The 11,397-nt window shown below is 57.1% G+C and overlaps 1 protein-coding gene across 2 annotated transcripts; it reads left to right on the top strand.

The window, feature by feature from the left end:
- The first annotated feature begins 685 nt into the window (after positions 1-685).
- On the top strand, positions 686-8,514 carry TEDC2 (tubulin epsilon and delta complex 2). 2 transcript variants are annotated; one of them, XM_032447642.1, is made up of 10 exons: positions 686-1,179; positions 1,262-1,357; positions 1,502-1,558; positions 1,679-2,345; positions 2,837-2,890; positions 3,602-3,686; positions 3,931-4,039; positions 4,254-4,355; positions 4,646-4,854; positions 6,776-8,514. In XM_032447642.1, the coding sequence occupies exons 1-10, from the start codon at positions 954-956 to the stop codon at positions 6,920-6,922; spliced, it is 1,752 nt and encodes a 583-aa protein (XP_032303533.1). In that variant the 5' UTR covers positions 686-953; the 3' UTR covers positions 6,923-8,514. The 2 variants fall into 2 exon arrangements, with proteins under 2 accessions (XP_032303533.1, XP_015732867.1); XM_015877381.2 differs by lacking the exon at positions 1,262-1,357 and having other exon boundaries at positions 697-1,179.
- Positions 8,515-11,397: the final 2,883 nt, after the last annotated feature.

Raw genomic sequence — 11,397 nt, forward strand, 5'->3', positions numbered from 1 at the left:
GCTGTGCACGTTCACCAGCAATGAACAAGAATCTGCACGTTGCACTCATACAGATCTGCACGGCCGGATGGAACGTTGATGTCCTTCACATCACTGTCAGCTCTGCTGAGATGCACCACCCAGCACCTCGCTGTGCTCACAGCCTCTGTTCTGCCTCCACCAGCACTCACAAGCTCTGATGAACACCAAAAGGTGCCATGTTTTCTGCAAAACCTTCTTGCTGTATGTCACCTTCTGCTCGTTACTCCTCCTATCAGGAGCTGCTATCAGTGGGAAAATATCAGAGATGGGTACCTTGGATTGTGTCAGATGATCCACTGGAAAGGCAGCACCCACTGGGAAGGTCCGTCTGTGTTTGTGCAGCAGCTGCCCAGCTGCAGGGCTCTGCAAGAGGCACAGAGCAGCACAGGGGCGCTCCGAGGGCAGCAGGGCAGGTCTGGAGCTCCAGGTACCAGCAGAGCTTTCATCTGTCAGAGGTTCCTGCTTTCCACCTGCTAATTATCACCTCACCCTGCTCTTGCAGCACGGTGTGGCTCCACAGCTCACCCAGCACCGCGCTGCCGCCCTCCCACCTCCAGGTACAGTGGGGCTGCAGTGACACCCAGCCCTGAGACTGCAGGTGAGGGACGGCCCGTGGCACTGGTGACACACGGGGGGTCCCCGGTCCTTCTTCCCAGCGGGCACAGACCATCCAGGGCTCCCTTGGCCTCAGCAGGAAACACAGCATCCAGCCGCCCGCACAGCGCTGTGTTGTGGGGTGGCTCCGCTGTCGGTGCTTTGGATGGGGGTGGGGGTCTCTTTTCTTCTTCAACAGCCTCTATCTTTTCAAATCACCCTCCTGCCCCCCAGGTTGCTGCAGAGCTCGAGGGCAGCCGGAGGGCTCTCAGCACACACCGAACACGACGCCACTTTGTCCCATTTTAGACTAATTCTGCCCATTGTAACGGCCGATAATGGCTCGACACAACACGTGCCCAGCTCCCCCCGCTTCGTTTCTTTCCCCTCCCGCCGTCGCTGTCCCGGCGGGCAGCGCAGCGGGGCGGGCTGCGCTCGGTACCGCCCCCGGACCGGGCAGGGCCGGAAGGAGCGCGGGGCGGAGGCGGGATGCGGGATACGGGACACGGGATGCGGGATACAGGATACGGGATACAGGATGCTGCCGGCGGGATGCGGCGGGCGGTGAGCGGACGGGGAGCCGAGCGGGGCGGGCTGGGCTGAGCTGAGCTGGGCTGAGCTGACGTTCCCGGCTCGGGCCCCGCAGGTTGTTGCTGGAGCTGCAGGCGGCGCTGCGCGGCGGCGCGGAGCGGAGGAGGGAGTTGGAGCGGAGCGCGGAGCGAGGCCGGGATCTGCTGCGGGGGTGATGCGGGAGGGGGGTGAGATGGGGGTGAGATGGGGGTGAGATGGGGGTGAGATGGGGGGTGAGATGGGGGTGAGATGGGGGTGAGATGGGGGTGAGAGTGGTGGGCTGCGGAACACGGCCCGCTGTGCGTGTCCCCCGCAGGGAGCAGCGCGGAGATGAAGCGGCCGGAAGCGGAGGCGGGACCCGGCGCTGGACGCGGTGAGCGCTGCCGTCCCGGCCGGGGTCGTACGGCACCGCTGGGTGGTTCTGCGGGAACGGCTGGGGAGCGAGTCGGAGCGATGTCACGCGCACATAACGGGGGGTCCGGGCCGGGGGCAGCTGGGCCGTGTGCTCCTCGCGCAGAGAGCTCGACTTCAGCACGGGAGCTGCAGGAGCTGGAGCTGCTGAACGCCGCCCTGCAGAAAGCGCTGAGAGTCAGGAACAGCGTGTCCGGAACGAACGCACCGACACGGGGCGCTGCGGGAGCAAAACCTGCGGGCGAAGCAGCTGATGGGGACACGGCCGAGCTGAAGGTGCCCGCGGCCACCACGGACGGCGCTGCGGCTGCCGGCACCAGCTGCGAGGTGCGAGGCAGCAGCCAGGAGCACAGCGCTGCCAAGAAGCCTCCGTACCGCCTGCGGGCCCCGTACAGGACTGAGCCCGACGTGAGAAGAACCCAAAGGAAAACCCCGGCAGGACGTGTCGGCAGGGCGGCTGGGGCGGCTGCAAAGAGCTCCTCCAAAGCTGTGGCTTCCAAACAAGGACGCAGCCGTGGGCAGCCGGTCCGGGCGGCTGCTGAACCCCAGAGGACAGTTGGCATCCCCAGGTCTGCACACAGTGAGCAGCTCAGCCTCCCTGCCGGGGAGGGGAGCTCGGTGTCTGTGTGTGGGCAGCAGCCCAGTGCTGGGCAGAGCTGCTGTGGTTCCCTCGGACCGCCCGGAGCAGAGGAGCACACAGCTGGGGCAGGGAGCGCAGCACTGCGGGCAGCAGCACTGCAGGAGCAGAGGTGGGTGCTGGCTGTGCTCAGCATGGCCAAACACGGCTCATTTGGTTCTGCCCACCCTCACCTTCTTTGCTGGAGGAAGGGGCCATTGCAGTCCAGAAGCCTTTGTGGCTGTTGAGTGAACCCCTGCACGCCGGGAGCTGCTCTCGGGTGGCTGGGACTTCACAAGTCCTTTCACTGTGATTCCTGCTACTTGTCAGCACTGCTCTGACTGCTTGGGCAAGTTGTGTCTGTAGAGCTTTCCTCGGAGCCCGCTTTCCACAACAGCTCATTGATTGTCTTTATTTTCATTTATTTAAACAGAGATAGCGATAAATAATTCACAAATAATCTCTCTCAGAAGCCCAGTGCTGTTTGGAGAGAGGCTGTCTGGATCTCATGTTATGCCCTTTAACCTCTAAGATGACGTCTGATAACTGTAGAATCGGGATTAGGCTGAGTGTAGGTGTAGGAAGGCTTACAGAGTGGGTGGAAACTGAGCTCCTGTTTTGCAGGTTCCAGCTGGAGCTGCCCCTTCCCTACAGGAAAGCACATGCCAGGAACTCCAGGTAAGCACCAGGGCAGCCTGCAGGGCTCGAAGTGGGGCAGTGCAGGGGCCCAGCCTCGAGTACCCCGTGCTATTAGCTTACCGAGTTGTTGGTGTTTGTTGTGTGTGGCTCTCTGTCCTGGAAGCAGTGCTGCTGTGCTTGCATGAGGCCAGGTGAGCTGCCCTGGACAGAGCTGTTAACCAGCAGGTAGCTGTGTTTAGGGTGAGCCTGGTGCTCTCATCCATCCTCCAGTCCCCAGGGATATCTCTCATTGCTTCCTCTGTGGCTCCTGATGATGGGATTTGTCCAGATCTGAAGCTTAAGCCACCAATGCAGCGATGGCTGCTTGCCTTAACCTCAGGAATTGCTACTTCTGTGCAGTCATTTATCGGGCAGCAATCTGTCAGCTGCCCTTCGGCAACGTGGAGATAATCAGTTCCCTTCATTTTCCCTGCTAAATTGAGCCCTTCCACATTCTGATAGCTCTGATACAACTTAACACTGTTCATTATCTCTTCCCATTCGGTAACAAATTGAAACCAACCTTTGTTGTCCTGTGTGTCCTGTGTGTGCCCTCCCACCGTAACTTTGGTTTGCACACATTTACTGGAGGAGCAAATGTACAGGGAAAGAAACATGCGGGGAGGTGCCTGTATTGGAAGCTCTGATGTGAGCAGTTGGTGTGAGCAGTGCAGCACCCCTGAACCCCTCCTGACCCCCTGGGCTTTGCAGGGCATGGGAGAAGTGCCGTCTCTGCCACACAAGAGCTGATGCAGCGGCTGCAAGGAAATGTTTCACAGAGAGGATCCAGAGCACTGTATCCTTCCTCTGTGTGGTGTGTGCCATTGGGGGGAGATGTGCTTCCCATAGCAGGAATTCAAGCCTGCTCTCTAGGAAGAGTTTTTTCTTCCTCATATGGCAGCTTTTATGTACTTGTCTAAGTCATGAGCTGTGCAGAGGAGGCTGAGAGGTGAACATCTGCCCTGCCCTCACCTGCCTCGTGAGAGCTGCTTGCTCTGTGCTGCTGTTGTGAAATGTTCCTTAAGCTGCTTTTGTTTGAGTTTCGTTCACCAACGCCAACGCTCAGCCCTGCAGAGATAGAGGAGGAATTAAGAGCTCTCCAGGATATTCCCTCCCATCTGAGCCTGTGCGTGGAAGCTGAGTCTGCAGGTAAGAAAGAGCAGAGTGGGGAGGAGGGCAGAGGGTGGAGTAGGGGTGGTTTCAATGGGTTTGAGTTCCGCGTGTCTGGTGCTCTTGGCATGTGCCAGACAAGACAGACAGGAGCCCTGTGAAGGCTTGTTAACCTATGGCCACTGCAGAAACTGATTCTCTGGCGGGTTTCAGCATTCTCATACCTGCTGGTTTTCCTCTGCTTCTCCTCTAGACCATCCCACTCTTCAAAGAGAGTACGAAAGCCTTCTGACCTTGGAAGCTCTGCAGAGCACAGTATCCCAGTACTTGCATAAGCTGCAGCTTCTACGAGCAGGTGAGCTGGTGCTGGTGCTGGTGCTGGTTGTCAGGTGTGGATGTGGCCAGCTGTGCCTCAATAGTAGTTTGCCTGGTGTGGGTAGAATGCTGCAATTCAGAGCTGGCGATGGAGCTGTTGAGAGAATTGGGAGGGGACACTGTGTGCCATAGGATGTCCTGATTGTGCCATGTGTGAGGAGTGTGCCCCAAATGGAATAACATCACCGTTCCTATATGACTGAAGTAGCTCACGAGCTCTGTGAATACAGGTTTAACTTGCTTGTCTCTACCAATTCTTCACCCTGATAGCTGTGGAGTCCCAAAGGAGGCTGCAACCGGACTGCACTGGGGAACAAGGAGATTGCTGTGCAGCCTGTGCTGCCGGGGCTCGGCTGTGTGGCAGTGCAGACACGCTGGCTGTGCCTCTCCTGTGCTACTCCAGGCTCCAGGAGCTGAGGGATTTGTTTGCCTTGAAGCTGCGAGTGTCGATGCTGCACCAGGAGATTGCCTTACAAAAGGTGAGTCTTTAAGGGTTAGTGCTGCTGTGGTAGGGCAGGAAGGCAGCTGTGGGGCAGCAGGGAGCAGCAGCACAGTGAGCTTTCCCAGCAGTATTTCTTTATGCCTCATGTTTGTGTCCCATCAGTGCCTCACTTTATTTTGTGGAAGAGCAGACCTACCCTTTGAAGAGCTTTAAGTGCCTGACCCTCTTCCGATAATATTTTCAGGTCACTCTTTGGAGTGTGGTAGTGCAGGCTGAAGTTGGTAGTGCTTGGAGATCAGCTTTGGCCACCCCTTACTGTCCCATCTGGGCCCCCACTTTGTCATCCTCTTGTGTGACCTCTTCAGCTATCAAACTTCTGTACTGCCTGCTGTTTTCCTTTTAGTGTCAGCCCCCTGTGCAGCTAATCTTGACTTTACCTTCCTTCCATGGCCTGTAAGAGCATGAAGGGAAGTCAGCCTCTCTACCAGCCCAAGCTCAGTGCTTGCTGCACGGGGACCATTTGTTCTTCTTGACAGCAAAGGGCAGAGATCTGAGAAGCCACGTCTGCCCTGTGCCTTTGACCTGCCCTTCAACCTACTTCTATGACAGAGGCTTTGGAAATGCAATTATTTATAACCAAGGGAAGTTATTTCTAAGATGCCGTGCTTTTCTCCCCATCTGAAGTCAGGCTGTGGCTTGTTTCCAAATGGGATTTTAGTGCTATATACTTGAATTATGGGTTGTGAGGTCTTTGCTTTTATCTGCCTGAAGTATCACAGTGACTGAAGCCCTGTGCTTCGCTGACGGTCCCATTTCCTCTGCACGGGTTTTTAAACAGCGCCATGTTCAGCTGAGCACTGTAGACACCCCCTCTGCAGCAGCCCCAAACTCTGTCATTTTTGAGTCCTTCCTTTCTGTCCTCCACTGGAACATGCTTGGAGGGGTGTGATGATCACACGGAGCTTATCATCCCCTCCTGCCATGAGAAGCAGTGCACACAGTTGGCCACATGCAGCTCCATTGAGCAGACTGCTTGGAGTTCATTAGCAGGTAGCTGAAAAAATCCCTGGCCAAATGCCTTTGTGAGTATTCATTCTAGACTGACACGCTGAAGGGAAGCTTTTGTCCCTTGATAATGAGTTCATTTGTGCTTCAGTTGTCAGTCACACCGCAGAGCTTGATGCTGTTATGCTGCTGCAGGCCAGAGGGTTGTTGGTGAGTGGGCTGAGCTCACTCCGAGCTCGGCTTTGTGAGCCAGGTGCCAGAAGAGCTGTGCTTAGCAGCGGGTCAGTAAGCCCTGCCTGGTGTGGTTGCAGAGCTACCAAACCAACATCAGCTTTAATGGATGGCTGTTAACAGCATTAACAACTGTTAAGGTGGGCAGTGATAGAACAAGGGGGAATGGTTTCAGACTGAGACAGGGCAGGTTTAGGTTGGATCTTAGGAGGAAGTTTTGCACCCAGAGGGTGGTGACGCACTGAACATGTTGCCTAAGGAGGCTGTGGATGCCCCATCCCTGCAGGCATTCAAGGCCAGGCTGGATGTGGCTCTGGGCAGCCTGGGCTGCTGGTTGGTGACTTTGCACACAGCAGGGGATGGGACTGGATGAGCATCATGGTCCTTTTCAACCCAGGCCATTCTGTGGTTCAGCTCCGTGTGCCCTCAGCTTCTCACAGGGATGCAGCTGAATGCAGCACTGGCCCTTCCCTGCAGCACAGTGCAGCACAGGAGCGCTGCCCATCATCTGACTGCTCAGAGCACTGCATGGCTGCTGGTGTGCTTCACGAGCAAGGGATGAGCAGCCCTGCCATCCTGAAAGCTGCCACTTGTCAATTAGCACATTATTACTCATAGCACTCTTGATAGATCGCGTTTGTTATGCAGCCACTTCAGCTCTAGGAATCCCAGGGCGGCACCCCATCCTCACTCCAATGATGTTTCTCCTTTACTCCTGCCAGCTCACCATGACAGAACTGCTGCCTGTCCTGGACTCCAGGCCCTGCCCAGGGGCCTCTGCAGCTCAGCTGTACCGGGCGATGTACACACAGCTCTGCGAGGGCGGCGGGCGCTTCCCGGTGCTGGTGCAGGATGAGCTGTCAGACTGAGCTGCTGAGAGCCTCCCTCTGCCATTCACATCAACAGCCACGGTTTGAAGCAATAAATCTTTTCCGATAACTTCTAGTGCTTCACCTGTTTGTCCATCTAAAGGAAACTCAACTTCTGGGCTTTGACTTGTTGCTCATCAGTTGCTTTTACAGCTTGTTAATTGTGAAGGTCTGTGAGGCCGCTTCATGGACACCGGAGGTGGCTGTTCTTTCAAGGTCCGTCTGCTCTGGATTCTTCTCCACTTCAGCCATGGAGTGGCCTTGCATTCAGATAACACAGCTGTCCCTAACCCAGGCCCCTTCAGCCTGCGGGTCACCTTGCTGCAACCACTGCTCCATCAGGCAGCCTCGTGACTTGCCCTGCTCCTTTGCAGTGACTTACACCTCCATCCTACAGCTGATGAGGTTCTGCTGGACGGTCCGATCTGGGCTGGGCTGCGTGTGCTCGGGGGGCTGCGGCTGCAGCAGGAGGGAGGGCTGGAGCAGCCCGGTAGGTGGCACTCAGCCCTTGGCGTTGCTGCTGAACCTGCGCTGGCGGCTGCTGTGGAAGCAGCTTTCCAGAGTGACTGAGGCAATGCCCTGCCCAGCTGTGGGAAGTACAAGCTGTAGCAATCCTGACCTTGCCAATACAGGAACCCCTGCTTCGGTTCTTCCTGCACCTTCAGTCTGCACTCAAACCCCTGGTGCTGCTGTGTGGCAATTGCTTCAGAGTCACATGGCAGCCTTCTGTCTTGCACAAGCGTTTTGGAGTTCATGTAGCAAAGGGCCCCAAATACTGATGCGGCATTTCTACTTCTTGTTACAGCTGGGCTTGCATCATACCTTGCAGCTGGACCAGGCTCCTGCTTGGAGGAGTTCAGCTCTTGGAGATGCTGACGTTGGTCATTATTATTTCCTTCTGTGTTGTTTTTTTCAGGGCTGGAGTTAAGGTGGTCCGACTTCCAGCTGTTGGGCTCTTTCTGACCCTCAGAATCTGCCCAAACCCATCCCAGTGCTGGGTGAACGGCAGCTTTTTACCTTTAATTTCTTCTTTGCATTGTGTTCAGTTCTTCACGTTTTGGTTCCCGTGGGGTGTTGAGCTGGGGCAGCTCTGCCGTGTGCAACAGCAGCCGCCCAGGAACATCAGTTGTTGGAGTCTGGCTGTGTTTTATCTGCACGCCTGGCAGGTTTTCTGCATGCAGATGTCAGCCAGAGGGGGGAGGGATCGTTGTGCTTGAAATGCAGTGTTGGGCTGGGAAGGAAGTGATGCCGGTGCTTCAGACTGAGGTGAGGAGACAAGAGATTGTATTTGTGATGCCAGAGGGTGGTGATAGGAAGAACACAGGAAATACTCGCTGTCTGCTGAAGGTGATGGATGGCACCACCCCAGTCAGTGCAGCCAGGGCTGTGTTTCAATGGGAACTTACTGGTTCTGCCCGGCCTCAGTGGGACTCCACAAAGCAGAACCCCTAAGACTGACGCCATCGGACTCCAAAGCGATCCATCCTGCAGGCCTTGGAGCTTCTATTCTGCATCATGCCAATGAAATTCTAGTTCTGTGACATCCAAAGGGAAGTTTTATTTACTGAAGACTTTCTTTTTGCACATTGTAATGGAGAAAAGTTGATTGCTGCTTAATTAAGCTGAGCCTGTTGGGCGTTGTGGCAATGTGAGGTGATGGGGATCTGCAGCTCTCAGTGCCTTCATGGGATGGGGAGCACCCAGAGCACCCAGCACAGGGGCAGCGCACACAGTGAGGGCACCGGGATGGGAACTGCTCGGTCACAGACCTGGAAATACTCCTGGGGCTGCCCAAAGCTTCGCACTGCTGCTGTCAGTGCTTCTGACACTCATATTGTGGTGCCTTCTGCCATCCCGAGGCACATGCACACACACAACTGCTGATGCTGCAGCTGTGCTGGGTCCCTCTGTGGCAATGGACATTGCATCAGACCTGCACCCAGCCACGCTCTGCCACTGCAGCTGCTCGGTGCAGTTGTCTGTCACGGGGGGTTCTTGTGCCCTAAATAGTTGTTCACTTTTTCTTGCTATAGCCTTAAAGTGATGCGTTAACCTTTCCCTGTCAGCCAAATACAGCGCTGATTTCCTGTGGGAAGCCAAAGCCTTGTGAGGATGCCGTGGTTCTCACAAACTCCTGTGTCTGTGCAGCCCTGTGTGTGCCATGCTGTGCTGCTGCGTGGATTTGGTCCATCTCCGTGTCCCCGCTGTGGGGCTGTGGGCATCACCCTTCCTACAATGGCAGGGTCCTGCACTGCCCCTCCTGAAAATGAGGTGTGGGTTGAGCACAGTGTAGCAGGTGCCGTGGTTACCTCTGCCCTCAGCTGGTGCCCTGTGCTTGTTTTCAGACGCATTGCCTTCCAGTTTGGGGAAAGATAAGGCATATTTCCTACACCTACAGACCCTTTATTCTACATGGCTGTTTTAGCTCCTGACTGTAGGTGTTGGGGTTGGGGTCACCACCAGTGTGCACGAAGGCAGTGGGCTGCGCTGAGCAGAGCTGTGTGGGCGTCTGCATCCTGGCCTGGTGTTCTTTTGGTATTTCCTTGTGAACTCCAAATTATTTTGGCTCTCTGGGATCTATAATGAAAAGTAGAAGTTGATCTTCTCCATGTGCTGATCCAGGGGGGTCAGCACTCTGCTCAGCTTCACGCTCCCTTTAATGGGGCTCATCACTCTCACTTGGAGCCCAGGTTCCTTGTCCCTTCTCTCTTCTGTCTCCATCCCAGGTTTGGGTGCACGCTGGTCTCCTTCCTTCAGGCTCCTGCAGCGTGAGTCACCGGTCCCAGCTGCGCTTTTCTCTCCTTCTGTAGGAAGCAGGAGGGGGCACGCACAGATCTCTATTTCTGTAACAGAAATTACACCCTTAGTTCGTGGCAGAAGGAGCTGCTGATGCAAGCAGAGGAGCCTGTTCCCCCCCCACCCCCAGGAGGCTGCACCAGAACGGGATGCTGGGGGAGTTCATAGTGAACAAAAAGAGCCTGTACCCAAACGTGGCTCCCAGCACACAGCGGGCTGTGCCCCCAAACTGCTGCCTCAGCACACGGGGTTTGGCACTGCACAGGGACAGAGCAGAGCCCTCAGTGCACCTCCTGCCCTTCAGCTCCCCACCCTGCACCAGGTCACAGCACAGCTGGGGTGGAAGGGACCTGATGGATGCCCTGATTCCAGCCCCATCACAGCGGTATCTGCACAGCTCAATCTCAACCCATTCCTGCTGCAAAATGGATTTTCTTGCTTTTGGCTTCCCCCCGGCCTCCTGCTGCCCGGTGTGGAGGCAGCTGGGCCCCACATGCTGGGGGAAGCTCTGACCTGGGAATGGCTCCAGGGTTCTTACGTTTGCAGCAGCAGCCGATTCCTCCCCTTCCTCCTTCAGGAACACTGGTTTTAAAAAACAATATGCAAAAGAAATGAAGGAGGTGGAGCTGCTCCCTCCTTTTCCAAAGCCTCCTGCCTTCGTGCAATTATCAGGTCCTACAATGAGGAGCAGGATGCTGTACCGGGGAGCCCCAAGGGCAGGAGCAGTGCTGGTCTCAAACCTCAACAGCTGCTGGCCCCTTCCCATGTGTGCTGCCCTCTCTGCATCTCTGCCTGTGCCCTAATGCCCCTCAACCCACCGCAGTCACCCTCCAAGTCCTCCTATGGCTCCAGCCCCTTTGGTCACACCCCCTGGCCGGACCCCCCCAGCAGTGTTAGGGTCCCATCTCCAGGTGTGCTGCGGTCCCACCATACAGACGTGCTGGGTCTCATCACCAGGATCGATTGGGGTCCTACGAGTACGGTGTGTTGGGTACCCCCACCCCGCAGCCTCCAGCCCTCTCCCATCCCTCCGCATCCCCAGCCCCGTGCTAAGGGACACGGCCGGCTGATGTGAGACGGGGCAGCTTGGAACGAGGGCACGGTGTGCTCGGGTTGGGCACGGCGCTGCGGCTCGCGGTGCTGTCGGGTCGGGCGTCGCAGGGCAGAGCGGGGGGAGCGGAGCGGGGCTGCGGGCAGCCACCAGCGCCCGAAACGGTTAATAGCAGCGGCCGCGCGTTCCTCCCACCGCCGTGAGCTCAGCGCCGCCGCCGCCAATCCCCGCTCCCTCCGGCAGCAAAAGAGCCGGGAGCAAAAGCCGGGAGCCAGAGCGGCGGCCCCGAGCCCAGCCGGCCCAGCGGCACCGCCAGCCGCCGCGCTGCCATGTAGGGCCCGGCCGGCCGCGGGCACGGCGGCTCCAGCGCCAACATGATGGGCTGCAAGTCCAACTCGCTGACCTGCCTGCAGGGAGGGAAAGCGGGGCTGCCGCTGAACGCGGCCACCGACTCCACGGCCACGCTCAACAAGCTGGCGCTGGCCACGGGCGGGACGGAGAAGTCCTGGTACCGCTGCATCTTCCCCTTCGGCATCGTCTCGGTGGTCGTCGGCGTCGCCGCGACGTGCATCACCTTCACCATCAACGGCCCGCAGATGGACATCGCCAAGGTGGTCTCGGTGGCCAC

The sequence above is a fragment of the Coturnix japonica genome, chromosome 14 (genome assembly GCF_001577835.2).
Source record: "Coturnix japonica isolate 7356 chromosome 14, Coturnix japonica 2.1, whole genome shotgun sequence".
NCBI lineage: Eukaryota > Metazoa > Chordata > Aves > Galliformes > Phasianidae > Coturnix > Coturnix japonica.

Excerpts from the sequence above, each read along its gene's own strand:
- TEDC2 (XM_032447642.1), top strand. The coding sequence starts at position 954 with ATGGCTCGACACAACACGTGCCCAGCTCCCCCCGCTTCGTTTCTTTCC. Across the intron at positions 1,559-1,678 it reads GGGACCCGGCGCTGGACGCG|CTGGGCCGTGTGCTCCTCGC; the intron begins GTGAGCGCTGCC and ends GGCCGGGGGCAG. Across the intron at positions 2,346-2,836 it reads GCAGCACTGCAGGAGCAGAG|GTTCCAGCTGGAGCTGCCCC; the intron begins GTGGGTGCTGGC and ends CCTGTTTTGCAG.